Source organism: Rhopilema esculentum, chromosome 19 (assembly GCF_057945365.1).
Source record: "Rhopilema esculentum isolate cy_ngs chromosome 19, ASM5794536v1, whole genome shotgun sequence".
NCBI lineage: Eukaryota > Metazoa > Cnidaria > Scyphozoa > Rhizostomeae > Rhizostomatidae > Rhopilema > Rhopilema esculentum.
Genome location: NC_142833.1, coordinates 5,127,237 through 5,144,805, shown reverse-complemented (window position 1 = coordinate 5,144,805; position 17,569 = coordinate 5,127,237). Strand labels below are relative to the sequence as shown.

Here is a 17,569-nt window from a genome sequence, read left to right as displayed (position 1 = left end):
TCTAGGTTTTTTTCTTGATGTTGTATTATCCCCAAGCTGATTTTATCTATTTTTATAGCTATTGATATCTATTCTGAACCAGATTGTTTATAAAACTCCAGTTGAAATAAGCCAGTTTTTTCTAAAAGGAGCGTTTTCCGGCATTCTAGAGGGCGTGGTTTCAATGTTTCGGTCACGCCCTTTTCAGCAGGACCACAGGGAGCCAAGATGGGTGATAAACTTGAAAAAGAGGTTAGATGTAAATATACGAGAGGACTGACCCTCCATCATCAAACTGAACAAACGACAGCTGCAACAGCTTGAGGGTAAGACTATGATTTTCTAGTTTTCAAAAAAAATAAACAACGCTAGCTCTTATCCTGATACCTAGGCTGCTCTGGAAGAATTGGCTACAAAAGGATTTTTGTCGTGTTCAGCATAAACGCTCCAATCATAATTTTATTTCTGATCACAGTTCGTTATCATTATGGCCTTATAGAAGTCGCTTTATAACTAAATTATATTAATTTTATGTTAAATTTTGTTGTTGAAAATCTGTAAAACTTCACAAAACGACAACCATTCTTAAAAATCTATAATTTGTTTTGCAAAATCTTTCCCAAATCAGTAAAGGCTATTATGCTTAGGTTTTCTAAAATAGTTTCCCTGGACCCTCTTACAGAAATTAAGAATTTTTTCTCTTGTAATTTTAAAGTTACTTTGTGTAGAGTGCACTAGCAACCTGTTTCTTTTAAGCCAAACTTTCAGAGTATTAATCCACTCCTTGGTTTTCTTTTAAATGCAACTAAAGGTCTTTAATATACATTTATAAAGGGTATTTAAAATAAAATTATCTTGGGAGGGGTAGGGCTATAGATCTCATGTTATTCCTGGGGTCATTCTATTCCCAGCTGTGTCTTGAAATAAATGTTCCTTGGGGTCAATCTGACTGCCTTGTACTTGAAATAAATGCTTTCTGGACTCTATTTTGGAAGCAATCAATTCAGTGGTTTCAAATTGCATGTATGTTTCAAACAGCATCAAATGACAGACTATAGAAAACCACACTGTGATAGTAACCAATTCAATATGATCTTATTTCTTGGTTAACACTGACCATAGCATCATATTTCTCTAGCACTGGAAGATGTCTGTTTGGATACAACAGGTAAAAGGATAAGTGCAATAACTCTCATGGAAGTTAAATTGTAATAGGTTATTAAGTTTGAGTTGTTACTGACTTGCTTTTAAGAAAGTTTGAGACAAAATAGCTTGATTTATTCATCTGCAAGGACAAATTGTAGTTTTAAGAGCCACCTGCTTTGTTTGAGTTGATTTGTCTATTGCCCTTTTCTTTAGATCTGATTGCAGTTAAGCAGTAAAGCCGTTGTTAACAGCTAGAAACTGACTTTTTGTAAAAATGTTGTCAAAGTTATATGAAGCACAAGATCCTGCATCTCTTGGTGTCATGAGATTGCTGTTTGGTAAGATGTTAATATTTCTACAGATTTAGGTTTTTAAGCCTAGATCTTTAACGGCCTAAAGACAGGTCTTTTTAAAAAATATTCACTCCAGTCTAGAATTTTAAAAATGACATGTTACAGGGTTGAAAATTATGAAGTATACCAATCTTTTGAAGTTGGGAAAGTGCTCCAATGGTGGATATTTATTCGTCAAAATAGATTTTGCATGGTCAGGCCTTGCGCAGAAAGCCACTCAATCGAGCGTGAGCACCTAAAGCACACCTTAGAAAAGTCACAGAGAGTAATTTAATGAGGACCTTAAAATGTGAAAGGGTAAACTGTCGCAAATTGTAATGCCGCAAAGCAAAATATTGTTTTAGAATAATTGTGATCAAACTTAAACCATCTTCTCAAATGACCTCAATTTTATGATTTTTAAGATGTGTACCAGAGTTTATACCCCCAATATCTTGATGGAATTTTATACTCGGTTTTACATTTGGTTTCTTTTAAGGTCAGATCTAAAAAAAGTACATTGTCAAATTAAAACAATATTTTCTATGCCCCAATATACAAACATGTAAAAAGACTTTGATAGTTCAATCATTCAAAAATGAAACAATATTTGATAATTCATTGCTGCCATTTGGACGCTAGACGCTAGATTAATTTTCATTATGAAGAAAACACGAGCGTTTAAAAACGTATGTGTGTACATCTGAACTGAGGCCTGTTCACATGATACTAAATTAAAATCAATACCACACAATATCTAACACAAGGCTCCAGTTTATGGTACTATGGGAGCTCAGTCCCTATCGTGCAACATGTCGCCCCTCTCCCACAGATGATCTCAAGGCAATTTTACTAAGAGGTGTGAAATAGATTGCCTCCAAATTCTTAGGACCTCGTTTTATGGAGCCCCTTATATTTTGCTTAAAGCAAGGCATGCATGATATGAAATTTAAAGTTGTAGCATTTCAACATCTCAACATACACTTTTGATTATATTTGTCACAGCTTCAGCATCAAAGGTTAATTTTTTGAAGTCAAACATAGTTTTTTCTGGCCAACTTTTTATATTTATGTATTTAATTCATGACTGGATTAATTTTCTTCCAATTTTCATTTATTTCCTTAGCAACATATGATCAAAAGCAGTTAATCTAATCCCATTGATATTCCATGTTTCTTTTCAGGATTTCTAATGTTATTGGACATACCTCAAGAAAGAGGGATGTCAATGCTGCATAAAAGATGGGCTGAGCCAGATACCTGCAATTTTCCGTTATTCAGCTGGGTACAGCCCCTTCCATTAGAATGGATGTACATGGTCTATGCTGCCATGTTTCTAAGTGCAATCGGTATTATGCTTGGGTTTTTGTATAGACTAAGTTGTACCTCCTTTGTTCTGACATACTGGTATCTATTCTTTTTGGACAAAACAACATGGAACAACCATTCATACCTTTACGGACTAGTTGGTTTGATGCTGCTACTAACAAATGCTCATCATTACTGGTACGTCTTTTCTTTGTAACCTGTCCTGATTTACCTTTTCCTTCAGATAACTACCTTTTATTATGTTTTGGTAAGAATGGGCAGGCTTTCAAGCTATGGCTCTCAAGGGTTTTTATAGAGCATAGGAAGTTGCGAATGAAACTGGCTTAGAAACTGGAAGTATAATAAAGTTGTGCATCATTATTTGTGCCCCTTTCTCCCTTCTCAACTCTTGTGCTTTGAATTATTGTGGCTTATTGATAAAACTAAAATTTTTTAAATTTTGTAATATCTTGATCATTTCATTCAGAATATTGATTTTTTTGTATGAATGAATTGGAAGTTGATGAAATTGCAGTGGATGTTTGAGAAAAATTGAATAGTCAAAACAGGTCACCATTCAAATACTATGTGAGGATCCAGTGTAATAAAAAATAGCTGATAATTTCATCTTCTGTATTTCATATAATGGGATGGAGATTTATTGTGGTGCTAAAATTAATGAACAGTATTTCCTCTCTCTGTAATAAAGAGCAAAGATGTTAACTATGTCCTTAAGAATCAAAATTAAACTGACTGATATAATAATCACCAGGGAAAAGGAAATAGTGATAATCTAATTCTATTTTTAATTGCTATCGATTTGGTCTCATTGCACACAGTTTTAGCTGCTAGACCTTCCCTAATGGGTCATTTCCTGTGGTGCAAAATCGTTTAGACCATATAATTTCTTTTGTGAAACTTGATATGATCACACTCGTGTCGGAGTCTTTGAAATCTTCCTGTCTCAGGACTCGCATTAACCAGGAAAACAATGTCGTGTAGCTTTGGCTGATGGGCAAGAGTGTTATGGCCTTTTAACAGTTGAAAACACATTATATAATTTATACCAGTAGTTTGAAAAACCAGTAGAAAATAGAGATCCAGCGCGTAGAATGTCCATGTAAAGTAGTCAATTGTGGAAACAATTATGGGTGCATCGAATTTTTGGCCTCTCCAACAACCCTCTTTAAAAAAATCTTTCCTTCACCAGCCTACAAATTTGCCACCTCCCTTAAAGAAAAGACCCCTTTTTAACTCGCTAATATATTTCATCTTATGACATTTATAAGCTTCTCTAAAATCCTTGTAACCCGTATGTGTAATGGACAACCCTAGCAAAAGTATGACCTTTTTAGCCTGACCCTCAATTTTTAGCCTGACCCTCAATTTTTAGCCTGACCCTCAATTTTTAGCCCGAACCTAAATTTTTAGCCTGACCCTCAATTTTTAGCCCGACCCTCAATTTTTAGCCTGACCCTCATTTTTTAGCCTGACCCTCAATTTTTAGCCTGACCCTCAATTTTTAACCTGACCCTCAATTTTTAGCCTAACCCTAAATTTTTAGCCTGACCCTCAATTTTTAGCCTGACCCTCAATTTTTAGCCTGACCCTCAAGCTCCAGTCTGACAGTGGAAGCAGGAGGCCATGGGGATCTAGCTTCGCTTATAATTTAAAAAAAAGATGCTTAAAGTCATAAAATCAATCGTCGTACCCTTGGAGTCAAGTCAGCATGTTGCCATAAAAACCTTTTAGTCCCTCCTCCTCCCCTATCCAAGTTTTTCTGTGAACCTTTAGTCCCAGTGATTTTTTCATGTTCAACAATAAGGAACTCTCTATATCACTGCTACGCTTCAACCTAATGGAACCTTTTGATCTCGTTCTAGGTCAGTAGATGCTTTGCTATGGCCTAGTATCAGAAACGTCAGTGTTCCCCGTTGGCACTATGGGATATTCAAGTTTCAGGTAACTAAGAACTTTCAATTCAATTACTGTCGAAATGAAACGGTTTCCTCATTTTGCAAGATATCATGATACAAATCTTTATTTTCCAACAATGCCCGCCAAACGTCCTGGGAATACTCATCAATTTGGTCCAAACCCTTTCTCCGAGGTAAATATGATATACTTCCGAAGTTTTTACGTCATTTTGTAATAAACCAGCATTGTTTTAAGAAAGACGAAGGATTGGCTGAATTTGACCTTCAAAGCCGACTTTAGTGTTCCAATGATTTTGGCAGTGATTGCAAATCAAATTTAAACAGTTTTTATAGATTTGCATCAGCGGATATGAAAGGGCCTTTCATTTAACATAAAATAAGTCATATGGCGTTGACTAAGTTTAAGCTCTTGTGATCTCCATGTACGCAGTAAAAGGGCTCAAAGATGCAACAAGAAATGCTGTCAGGCAAAAAAGCAGAAAGGACTTTCATTCTTTTGAGTCTCTTGAATCCGTGCCTTAAGACAAAGGCAGACTTGGTCCTCGGCTACCCTTTTGGTTCCTAGGCAGAATTTTTATTCAAAGGGGCTCTCTTTCCTTATCAGCGATCTGCACCCCTAATCCAGCTATACCACCCTTGGATCCCCCTAGCTGAAAAAATTTCCTCAGATATTACTCCCTACTACATGTCAGCTTTGCTCTTGCATTGCACCCTAAAACGTAAACCAATTTCTATGCACTTATTGACGCTAGCCAAATTAACCAATTCTCTGTTTCCGTTAAACAGTAAGCAATCCAACTACCTTAAAGTTATGATACCCTTCTATTGAGGTGTTTGTCTAGCTTTCCATATATAGCCTATTGAACATTCCATTTCATGTGCCTATTGAATATTTCATAGGTTAATGAATCTATTTTTTCTTTTAGTTCACTCTGGTTTATTTCTACGCTGGTTTGAAAAAGCTCGATATGGACTGGGTTTCTGGATACTCGATGACCGGCCTGAGCAGGCAGTGGGTATTTGACCCTCTGCGCTACCTTGGCCTGAGTAATGACGTCATTGATCATTTTTTCGTTCACATCTGTGGATTAACATTTGACCTCATTGAGGGCTTTCTATTACTTTTCGACAGAACACGACCCTTTGGATTTCTATTTGGGGGCATGTTCCATTTGATGAATTCACAGATGTTCAGCATTGGTATGTTCCCATGGACGATGTTGGCGACAATGCCGATATTCTGTCACGCTGCTTGGCCTAAAAAGCTTATCAGTCATGCCCCTGGATTTTTCAAGTCTTTTCTTCCAACGATTAAACAATGTAAAGATAACATTGTGTGCAGTAATGTTGTCAAAGGAAAATTACCCAGAATGCAATGGTTTTCCATTTCGATTGCTAGTCTTTATGTCGCTTTGCAGTTGACTTTGCCATATTCACATTCAATAACAAAGGTCAGTTTGTATCACAAAAAAGTCAATTTTCCCCCTGCAATCCATTGATATGGTATATATATTTATCCATATTTATTTATTGAATGCTAATAAAAGCCTCGCGTATATAATTCTTGATTTCTAGCCTCGCGCTAATAACAGTTGATTTCTAGTCTTGATTTAAGTTTCTAAGTCATATTACTGAACCTTGTGTCACTTTCTGATACGTCAAATAGGGATCTTTTTCTTTTCTTGCATACATTACTTGCTTGCATACTACTGAGATAAACATGTATTGTTTATTTTCAAGAACCTTTCGCCTTTTTTTCATTTAAAGAACCTTTTGCCCTTTTCACAATCGCTGAAAAATTTTCTCCAGCCATTATTTGACAACAAGAAAGGTATTTTGAAAAATTCTGTAATACGGCAAATGACGAATTTTAATCGATAACTCATAGTTCGTTCTGAGGCCAAATTTACTATCAGAGAAAGTTTTTCCTGCTAATAAAAAAAGTATAAAATTTTTATGAGCAGAATTTGCAATTTTTCCGTTTCATCAGATTTGAATATAAGAAATCACAGCTTTCAATTAATTAAAACCTTTGTACATTTACTAGTTACTTATTTACAATACCGTGTTATTGTTTTTGTCGCCAGGGTTACAATGCCTGGACTCAAGGTCTTTATGGATACTCTTGGGACATGATGGTGCATTCGTGGACCACACAGCATGTTGTGATCAAAGTGGTTGATAACGCCACTGGTGAAGCAACCTACCTGCGACCAGGGGTAAGCATATTTGCCTGCCATTATTTCTTCGATCCAAGTCAATTGAGAATACTATACAAACGTCGTCGTCTATGTTAATTAGCAGCTGTGGAAGTTCGTGGCGCAAAAGTAAGCAAATGGGTAGGCCCAATAGAATAAGCTTTTAGGTCTGCAAGGATTGTTTTTAACTACGCTCTTATAACTGCTGGAAGAGCGGGAAAACTGCCTGTAAAGGTACATTAAATCAAGGTATGTTGGCTTTTCATAATTGTATGACTTCTCTCTCTATGATTCTCTTGTAAAGCACATTTGATTAAAGTATATTTTCGTACGAATTCCATTGACTATCTTTCAAAAAGTTGGAGCTCTGCACCCCTCCATTCTTTGGTAAATTTGAAACGGTGAAAATAACTTTGAAGAAGCATAGAGCCATTATAGATCATTTAGCCAAATAAATTTGCTGCTACTTCTTATTTTTTATCTTTTTCGCTCCACTTCCACTTTTAGAATGGCTGGCGTCCTGATATTCGCCCTTTTTTATAAAAAGTTTCTCTTAAACATGCTGTAGGGTCCTCAAGTTTAGAAATTGTGTTTCGATGAAAATTTCTTGCAGACATTTGTAACTCTGTTTGGGGAAAGATGTTCTGCATTCACTCAGACACTGAATCCTGGACCTACAGCTTTAGTCCAGTACTTTTTCGGAGTTTTTCTTAAGAATTTTACTTTACCAAGCGGCATTGAGTTTATATTGTTGCACTATATCTGCAACAGAAATCCCAGGTCTTCCCCTGCTGATTGGTGATTTAATTTTAGCAAAATATCTTTAGTGTCCACTACAAATGCGCTCATTTTCAAACGTAAAATTTTTCTTTTGAACATAGCAAACCGTACCTCATTTTGAATGCTTTTTCGTCCTGATAGCCTAGTATTTGTCATGCCATGGCCCGTTACACGTTATGAAAACCCCCGATCAATAATGGCCACCAATATCCAATATTCCAGCTTGGTTATAGAATGCTACCAAATTTTACTGACAGTTTTATGTTTCTTGACCATCTCTGTGATTTTCGCAGGCCTTTATTAAAGGCAGAAAAGAGAGACGTTGGAATACCCACCCGGATATGATAAAGCAATACGCCCTGTGCTTAGCAGAAAATATCAAGAAAACACCCGAACTGGAAATACAGCAACCTCGTATCTACTTTGATGTATGGCGGTCGTTGAACAAGCGTTTCCAACAGAGGCTAATTGATCCTAATGTTGATATGGTCACTGCGCCCTGGTCACACTTTCAGGAAAGTACTTGGATACGTCCTTTGCTTACCAAACTTACGCCCTGGAGAAAGAGCCTGAAACAAATTGCGACGCAGACCTACGAAAAAAGCAACATTTCAGATGTAACCTTTGTGGCGGATTTTCCCGGTTTATTTCTAGAGAACTACATAGATCATGATGTCATGGCAAATTTAACAGTGCTTCATGGTGAGGTGAAAGTGGAGTATGAGGATAAGAATTTCACCCTGGGTGTGAACGATAGCATTAGACTACCAAGAAATGAAACGCATATTGTGCACGTGACCTCAGAGTCTCCTGCTTGCTACATGTATGAATCGTTCAATGTTACTCTGGAAAAGGAAGATGATGTCATGGATGACCACGAAGCAGGTAAGATCATACTAATTTTCATATTTATTCTTTCCAACCTAGCTACCATACTATTTTTGTTAATGGCTTTGAAAAAAGCAAACATTTTACGACATACTAAAAGCTTTTTCGTCTGACACTCCTCAGAGCATAAAACGTCGGAATTCTGTACCGCAAAAAAATTGTTCACTATTTTTGTTGTTGAATATTCCAGCACCCAGCAAAAATTAGCTGGTCAAGAATTTTTCCCCTGCCCAGTTGCAAAGTAATTGTGGCTAAACTAGAGACAACCAAACTTCATATTCCCTATAAACTGTATTTTGTGATGGCTTTTGTTGGGTTTTTTTGATCACCGCTTTTTCCCATCGCTTCGCCTTTAATGTTCTGAAGATATAAATTTAAAATATATTTCAAATATGGTACAAGGTATATCCATCTCTCGCTCGTCGTACCTTTGCATCTTTTATAAGGATATTTGATACTAGTAAACATTTGGAAGAACATCGAAAACGGAACCAGCATGAAATAAACATCATAAATGGATGATGCCACGCTATAACAAAGAAGAATTTCAAATATTAAGACAAAGAACTAAACTACCAAGTCTTACAATGTTGAATTATCATTCCAATGCTATGAATCTATGTTGCCCGCTAATTGCAAGCACCTTTATCAGATGCTGCACATCATCGCAGTGTCGACCAATGCCAATCAGTTCCGACTAGTCCCGGTCAGCTCTGACAAGTCCCTATCAGTCCCGATCAGTCCAAATCAGTCCCGATCAGTCCCGATCAGTGTTTAATTGCTCGCCTTTATTTTTTGGGTCAGCAGTAGCAATTAAATGTAATTTAGGAACTCAACTGTGCCTGTTCATTTCTGTTGCTTACACAGACACCTTTCATTTCTGTTGCTTACTGAGATTACTAGATTTATCTGAACTGATTTCTATATACTTGAGCTTACATTCTGATTTGGTCTGATTTCATCTATGGATGTGCCTTATTATCAATTAACAATACTACGCAAAGCTGCGATTTCTTCAATTAAGACGAATAAACAGACAAGAGTTTTTTGATGTGGCAAATCCATGATCCTCTCTAATGAGAGCCATGTGTTTTTCTAAATCCACGTGTTTTTCAGCTGCACATTCAAGATAGAACTGTGTTGCCCTCGTGATGTAACCATTTTAACGACATTTTTAATGCTGCAAAGGGAATTTTAGTCTTGTCGTCAAATAAATGCTTTCTTACGCGTAGGATTATATCATTTACGTATCATTGTTTAAATCTGTCCTCTTATGCTCACGTCTAGAGCACAGCGCTATCCACAGCCATAGAGTGAATCACATTGATGATGAATTATGAATTCGCTACTCGCGTCGAACTCTAAATTTTGCCTTTTTTGCTGTTAGCGGAGAGATTTGGAAAAATTGACGAGATTTTCAGCTAGATTTGACGTCGGTTTTCATATGAATAACACAGCCACTTGGGTTGCTTGTGTCTGCAATCGCCTAGATTCGAGCAAACATAAGAGATAGTCTACTATTTATAGGGCCGTTCCCCCTCACTACTAGATCTATTTTAATGCCAGAGTTGTCAATCAACTTTGATACGCCGAGTAGACTTGCTTCTTAAACAACTTCTTAAACTACTTGAAGAAACGAGAACTCTTGATTTTCCAAAATGATTCATTTGCTTAATCCTTTTTGGCATTATTGCTTTTCTGTTTCCTTCTTCTCTTGATGATGGCGGCTTTTCATTTCATAGAATACCAAAGAAAAATGAAAGAAGAAGAAGCATGGAAAACCAAAACCTCTTTAGAGAAGCTCACAGTTTTCATGGGCAGAAAATATGAACTTTTCAAGCTCTCATTTGTTAATGCATTTGTTTCCTTTAAAATTATAGCATCAAGACTCTTAAAGACAACAAGTACAGCATGAGGTAGCTTGTATTTTCGTAGCCGTATGTTGATCCTAGCAATTCACATTATGCCTTTAGGTAAAGAATTGAAAATAGGAATTCATTTTTGGCTCAGATCTGTTTTGGTTATCAATGCTGTCTTCCTTGTTGGTGGGGAAGAATGAGTGGTATTGTGAAGTCAAGATAACTTTGCCTTCTTCGCATTTTTAAGGATTTTTTGCTTTGAACGTTCTACTTGACAAACTTTTCCCTCCTTTCGCCATTATTATCCATTTTCCGTCGATTAGGTCTTCGGTCCCTGTAAATTTACCAGGCAGTTTATAAAGGGCATAGTGCTTTTGTTCTGCAAAAATTCAAGTAGATGAGATGGTACATTTCAGGAATCTTGGAGCCATCCTGCGATTTTCTAATTTCCGATTTTTCTAAGAATAATAAACTTTGGATAGAGGACATAGAGAGATGAACGGAGTGTTTGATTGGTTTCTGTGTTAACCAATCAGTGTCTAATAACTCCTTAAGAGTAAAGGCCTTAAAAGATTTAATGATCTTTGTGAGAAAGGTCTAAAGCTGAATTCACACTGGACGCGTCACGGCGCGGCGCGTCATGACGCTGACCAAATATGGTTAGCTTTTTCGGCAGCTATGCGCACGCAGCGCGTTTTTTCAGCCACGCGTCACCGAGCGTCAAAGTTAAATAAATTTAACTTTGATGCTCGGTGACGCTTCAGAACAATAGAAAACCTAGAGAATAATGACAGCCAGAAACGTAAACAAGGAGCTTCTGAAATAGGCCATTATAAAACTGTATTGCTTGTACGGTGAAGTATATTTTGATGAGTCTCTTTGATTAAAGCATCGGGGGGCTAAAATCTTTGAAAGTAACAAAAACAAATCACATTTATTAGTTTGTGATAAGTAACAGTATTATTTGTGTTTAGTGTCTTTGTCTATAAAGTTGCCTCGTTAATGTTCAATTCAACAATGATGTTGAGTCATTGTATGTTCCGTTTTGGTAAAAAAATATTACAATCACTCCCCGTTAAGCTTTCAATATCTTCCAAAGGTGTACTTCCGAGGGATTTAATTCATGAAAATTTTTGGGAGTGTTGATAAAAATAAGCTGTTTAATTTTCCCTCGAATTTTGGCAGGAAGGGAAACCCCATGAATCTGTAAACGTTTTGCTAATTGTAGTAGACCTTCCAAGTCTTTAATATCAATAAAAATTTCAGTTCACTAATGAATGCTTGAAGAGAATCGTGTTCCTGTCAAAACATTGGCCAACCTCTTGGACCGGAATGTTGAAGAAACCGCATGAGACTAATTGAAGTACATAGAATACCTAATTTTTTGGCCAAGATGCTGTTTTTGATATATTAGCTTCAGATTACCGTTTCATCCGTTTCTGTAGCAAACTTAAATGTCCAGCTTGACTTTGCAATGCAAGGAATACAGTACAACCTGTCAAGAATTTTGCAAGTTTGCTGTGAACAGCATTGGAAAACAGAAAACACTCCGCTCCATGACACATCGTGTGTGAATAGCATGAAAAAGTACATGACGCGACGCTCGATGACGCTCAGTGACGCGCCGCGTCGTGACGCGTCCAGTGTGAATTCAGCTTAACACAATGCATGGTTTAGATAATTTGAGAACCTTGTCTGCTAACAATGTGAGCCCATATGTCAATATTATAACCTGACCTAATGATTAACGAAATGTTTTTTAAGGCAAAGGTCTCTAAGACCCCATTTACCCTAGCACATATCCAAATGGGTACTGAACCACTTTGGATCCGTGACCAGTTTTGTTGGTGTTTACACTGGAACGGATCCAATTTAGATCGCGTGTACACTAGCACGGATCCAGTCCACTGTCTCAACTACTTGACCTCCCATTGGGTTTCAACAGACAAAGGTTTTCTCAAGTGAGTTGGTCGCTTTTGTAAGAACGATCGTAGTTAGTCTAAAATTATCGTATGATTCTTCAGGAACAACTTTAGCATTCAGGAAATTTGCTACTAAACACTGGTTCTTCCTGGTCGTTGCCAGAATCTTCTTGGTTTGCGGTGCCGATATCGCTGTAGCTGAAAGTTACGATGTAGGCCTAGTCCCAGGCTGCTTTGTTTAGATATAGCCAAAGCTATAGTCTCAACTGACGAATCCTGTGTTGAGCACATAGAAAAGCAATATATTGCGGCCAGGAATTAAGAACTTTCTTAGTAAGAAGAACTTTCTGTTTGTATATGGAATTCGAGATTTTGGCGCCAATAATTGGCCTCTTGAGGAGAAAAATTCATGCCTCGTATCAGAAGTGTACTTGGTTTGGTTCGGTTCCAGCCGTTTACACTAGACTTAAACGGGAACGGATCCAAGTGAGTACACCTTGGAAAGCGATCCCACAAGGGTCCAGATAGCATACCCAAATGAGTACGGATCCAGCAGGTCTAGTGTAAACGGAAAGCCTATATGTGCTAGTTTGGGTACGGATCCATTTGGATCCGTGCTAGTGTAAACGGGGTCTAAGTCTAAGTTTGTCGATGTTTTTAAAGGCTCTTGCGTGGAAGTATAAACTATGCATGCGCAGTTTATTTTTTCATTTTGCCTTTTTATGTGCAGTTTGACCTCTGTTAGTCACCCATCTCGCCATTTTTTCTAAACCCGATCTGGCAACCCTGCTTCTGCCTTTTGTTTAACGCGCTGTGCAGACCCTGGCCTGATAAAGTTTCTGTCAGCCTGTTCGCGCGAAGTCGCTTTAGGAGTTGGATCACTGCCTACTGCGAAGGCGAGCAAAATTTGTTCTTTGCGACCCAAGCGATCTCGGAATATGTATTGTACCGTCTGTCATAGCGCGCGCGTGAACAAAGGGATTGAAGTGTGGGTCAGTCTTAAAATCTTAAATGCAGAATGAGAATAGGACCGTTGGTTAAGCGACGGGAAACTGTTATTTGAACCGCATGTTGGAACTACGCTTCTCACGATCACGAGGTGGCACTGATGTGTGTTGAGCGCTCTTTGTATTCCAGGTGCTTGTATATTCAGTATTATATCAAAAGTAAATTAAAATCGACTTTCATTTTGAAAAATGATGTTTTTGGAAATGCTGACGTACTTGCTTCGAGATGGCTAGGGAAATGGCCGACTGTGCTCCACCTGTAAGCATGAGAATCAGGAGAAATAAATCCTTGATCCATCTTTAAAAACTGGTTTAAGTCGGACACTTCGCAGGACCATCTATAGCGATCACTGAGCGAAATCTCGAGCACCAATCGTTAAGGCAAACTAACTTAATGTTACCCTGCATCTGAACTTGACATTCAAACTCTATGTGTTCCTTTCTTGTATATTTGCACCTGTCGATTGCGTCATTAAAATGATCTTCTCCACAGAACAGTGAAATTCCTAGAGAGAAGTCATGCTTGCTCTCTTGCTAACAGGGAGAGTGGACGCCAAATCGACAACACTATCATTAACTTTGACGTATACCTCAAGTATAGGAAAAAGTATAACAGGCTGTGAGTTTGCCTTTTCTATCTTATTTAAGTAAAATATTTTTTGGAAGAAAATACTTTTGCGAAGAGATACTGTACGTCACAGTTCAATGATCCACCTAATGATCCATTCTACAGAAATTACTTTTGGCTCGCACAGAAACCTCCCTGACACTTATCACTTTTAGTGTTAGGGAACATTGTAGCTAGAAGAATGGGAGGGAACGCAGCAGCGACGCTTAAACCTGTTTTCATAGGAAGTGAGGCGGTATACATGAGTAAACTTACATCCTAGTCGATCCCCCCCCTAAATTGGGCTTCATCAAAGCTACAATTTGGGAATAACAAACAAAGGGCATGTTTACGGAATGGCGGTGCCCTTTTTATAGAGTTCTAAAGTGTCACGTCATCAAAAACCTATTTTTAGAATTTTTGAATTTTAACCACATAGCGTAAAAGATCGCCATGAAATACTTTCAAATACGCAAAATTGGCCAAATATATCTATAATCGGTTGAGATATGGCTAATGAAAAATTATAGTTATGAACAGAGACCAAAATACAGAGGTTTGATGGGGAGATTACCAATAAACATGTGGCCATATCCCTGCCATTTCGTAATACACTTGCATGATTTTGCAAATTTAGAGGTTTTTCATGATACTTTTTCAGGCTATGGGATCCAAATTGAAAAATTCTAAAAATAGATTTTTGTGACGTCATCTCTTTAGACCTCTATTATCATAGCCAGAAACCTGAAGTTCAAGCTTAGCGTTCTTAGTTTTTCAAAGACCTTGAGGCTAGATCGTTCTTTATTTGTTTTTTAATTATTTGGGTGTAAGCAGTGTAATCGCTAGCTATTATGCTCAAAGAAAGTGTAGACCTAATTCACAAGCAAAGTGAGTGAGCCATCCTTGATTTGCCAACGAGTTTGAAAATTCACCGACAAAGCATCCCCGAGTATAGATGGTTAGAAAGAGTGTATATGCTGCCATTGCCAAATTCAGCTGTCTATAAGTTCTTTGAATCAATACCCGTTGTTCTGGAAGCAGGGTCTGCGACCACAAAACCGCATGACATCGGCTCCCCCTGGATGGAAATCCTGTTGCCTACCTAGAGGTTTGATAAAAATCAACTGTAATATGATTATAAGAGCACAATTAATACTCGTAGCATAACTTTGTTAACCAAATGCATGATCATGGAACAAGATCATGTTTCAAGTTATAAATTGTTCTTTCACTATATCTCCGTCTAGGCAGGCGGTGACGTATGCGGTCAAGCTTTATCGTTCGCATCGGCTGCGCGCGTCACAACGAAAAAGGTTGCAAGGTATTCACAAAACTCTGCAGATTCTAAGAGAGCACATTTTTAATTTCTCTTTAATCTTACAACCATTTCCATTCTCTCTTATGTTCGGTTTGCGTATATCTTGCATGTTTGTTCTAGCCTGTGTGCAGAACAGTTCAAATCCAAGTGATGTTATTCAGCAAAAACAATTTTGGTTTACAATTATTGTGATAAGTAACTAGCTGTCTAAAAAATTAAGATAATTAAAACAACAACGCTTTTATTAATTTATCCTAGCACCATATTTAGTTAACAAAAATGATAAAATGGATACAATTTAAGTAACAAAGTTACATAGAATAGGGTTATATGATATGATAAAAAATTTATATAATAATACTATACATCATTAATCAGAAAACAGTAACCAGAACGTCATAATGTAAATTAGAAATAGGGAAGTTGAAATTTGATAAAATCAATTGCCAAAATGAAAGTAAAAAAAAATCTGGCTAAGAGAGAGGGGACAGTTTTGTGTACGAATGAAAGAAGATTGTTAAGCTGCAGAGAGGCTTTAGAGTCTGCACACAGGTTTGTTTGTTCGCGTTCAGAAACATTCTGTTCATCTCAACTAAGTGAATTGGAAAGAGGAAATCAAAATATGTTGAAATATTGAAATACTGTTTTTTAAAGAACCTCAGTCGTGCCTAGATTTAACTTTTCCAAAAAATGAAATGTTGAAAAATCGTTTGAAAGATTGCAATATTAACCAACACAATGTAAGAAATCCAAACAAAATTTTAATTGTAGATTCTTTGAGCAACATACGATATCAAATGATAAACAATTATAGAACGCCTCTTTTATTTCGGTCGTTGATTTTCTAAGACTAGACGTGTTTTTACAGTTTGCATACTATGAAAAAAACGAACATTTACTTTTCAAATTTAACCCCAAATGTATGGATAGCAAACAAAATAATTTTTTCAAACAATAGATAGAACCCCATCCAAATTTTCATTAAATATTTCTTGATTAATGGCAACTTGTAAGATGCAAGGAAATTATAAAGAAAGTGAATAGGTTCGTGTTTATTAAGGTTTGCCAACAATGATAAAAACGATGGTTCTGGGTTGAGTGATAACTGTTCCCCCGGAGTGGTCTGGGGAGAGGGGATGCAACATCCCCCTAATATTTTTGTATCCTTCAGAAAATTCTACTTCCACTCAATGAAAGGCATTTCCTATAGTCAGTAATATCAAAATGATGCACAATGTACTTTTTTAATTGTCTTATCTTTTCTGAATCATATCTGCCTTGTATGGAATATAAACTTGGCATTGCAAAGAATGCGACGCCGTGAGTGGTTTTTATGTCCTGTATAAGTTTCACCTACTTATAACAATGATGATAATAATATCCTATTGCAGTTAAAAAACTGAAGGTCTTCCAACTTTGCCTAAAACAACGTCACTCCTTGGCAAACCAACACATTTTGGCTGCCTTCTCTATTATATCAAAGATTTCGTGTTTTTGATTAATTTTTTCAAAAAGCCATAATGAGAATGGTGTATAGTTGACATCCGCTATCTCCACTGCCCGCTACCTCGAACTTTCGCTATCTCGAACGTTTTCCCATTCGCCTATAGAAAAATAATTTAGAATACCTCGACTGCCTGCCACCTTGAATTTTCGCTGTCTCCAGCCACTTTTTAATTCCCTTAGAAGAAAAATGCTCGTTATTTTGAACTCTTTTGAGTTTTTTGTTCAACTGAATAATGAAAATCGTCCAAAACATTATATTCATATAAATTATAAACAGCTTGTTGATTGCAAAGCAAATAATGTGCAAATGATTTTCATGACTCTTCAAAAATATAATGGAAGATATGGAGAAAAGATGCTCAGCAAATTAAATGCTAAAGTTAGCGTAATACCGATGATATGGAAAATGTTGCTGCTAGAAGTAATAAGATGGGATTCTTGCTGCAGCACTGTGTGCTGATAGGTTTTTAATACTCCAAAAAGACACAAACATAATTTCCGAAATGCCATATGTTTGTTTCTCAGGACTTTCTGCTTTTGGAGCACGAAGAAATGCTGCATCATCAGTTTTAGTCTAATGATATTATAAACATCGTAATTAAATCAAAAATATTAGCAGATGACCCTGGAAAAACATTACTGGTATAATTTTTTTAATGAAAATGGGAAATCATTATCTTGTATTTTATGCAGTGTTTTGTAAATAATCTAAAACCTAGAAATCTTTGGATTGTGATGGGACATCGGATGCATAGAATATTCAAACAGTTGCAATGTCGAAG

General features: G+C 36.9%; 1 protein-coding gene across 2 annotated transcripts; it reads left to right on the top strand.

Annotated features, from left to right (window-relative positions):
- The first annotated feature begins 149 nt into the window (after window positions 1-149).
- On the top strand, window positions 150-16,259 carry LOC135688232 (vitamin K-dependent gamma-carboxylase). 2 transcript variants are annotated; one of them, XM_065204984.2, is made up of 8 exons: window positions 150-305; window positions 1,339-1,463; window positions 2,642-2,963; window positions 4,649-4,727; window positions 5,629-6,153; window positions 6,790-6,921; window positions 7,974-8,565; window positions 10,311-16,258. In XM_065204984.2, exons 2-8 carry the CDS (start codon window positions 1,400-1,402, stop codon window positions 10,481-10,483), a joined length of 1,887 nt encoding a protein of 628 aa, XP_065061056.2. In that variant the 5' UTR covers window positions 150-305; window positions 1,339-1,399; the 3' UTR covers window positions 10,484-16,258. The 2 variants fall into 2 exon arrangements, with proteins under 2 accessions (XP_065061056.2, XP_065061058.2); XM_065204986.2 differs by lacking the exon at window positions 150-305 and adding an exon at window positions 367-1,147 and having other exon boundaries at window positions 10,311-16,259.
- Window positions 16,260-17,569: the final 1,310 nt, after the last annotated feature.

What these genes read in the sequence shown, in the direction of transcription:
- LOC135688232 (XM_065204986.2), top strand. Translation starts at nt 1,400, where the DNA reads ATGTTGTCAAAGTTATATGAAGCACAAGATCCTGCATCTCTTGGTGTC. An exon ending in TGTCATGAGATTGCTGTTTG is followed by an intron (nt 1,464 to 2,641) that starts GTAAGATGTTAA and finishes GTTTCTTTTCAG; the next exon opens with GATTTCTAATGTTATTGGAC. An exon ending in CAACCTACCTGCGACCAGGG is followed by an intron (nt 6,922 to 7,973) that starts GTAAGCATATTT and finishes TGATTTTCGCAG; the next exon opens with GCCTTTATTAAAGGCAGAAA.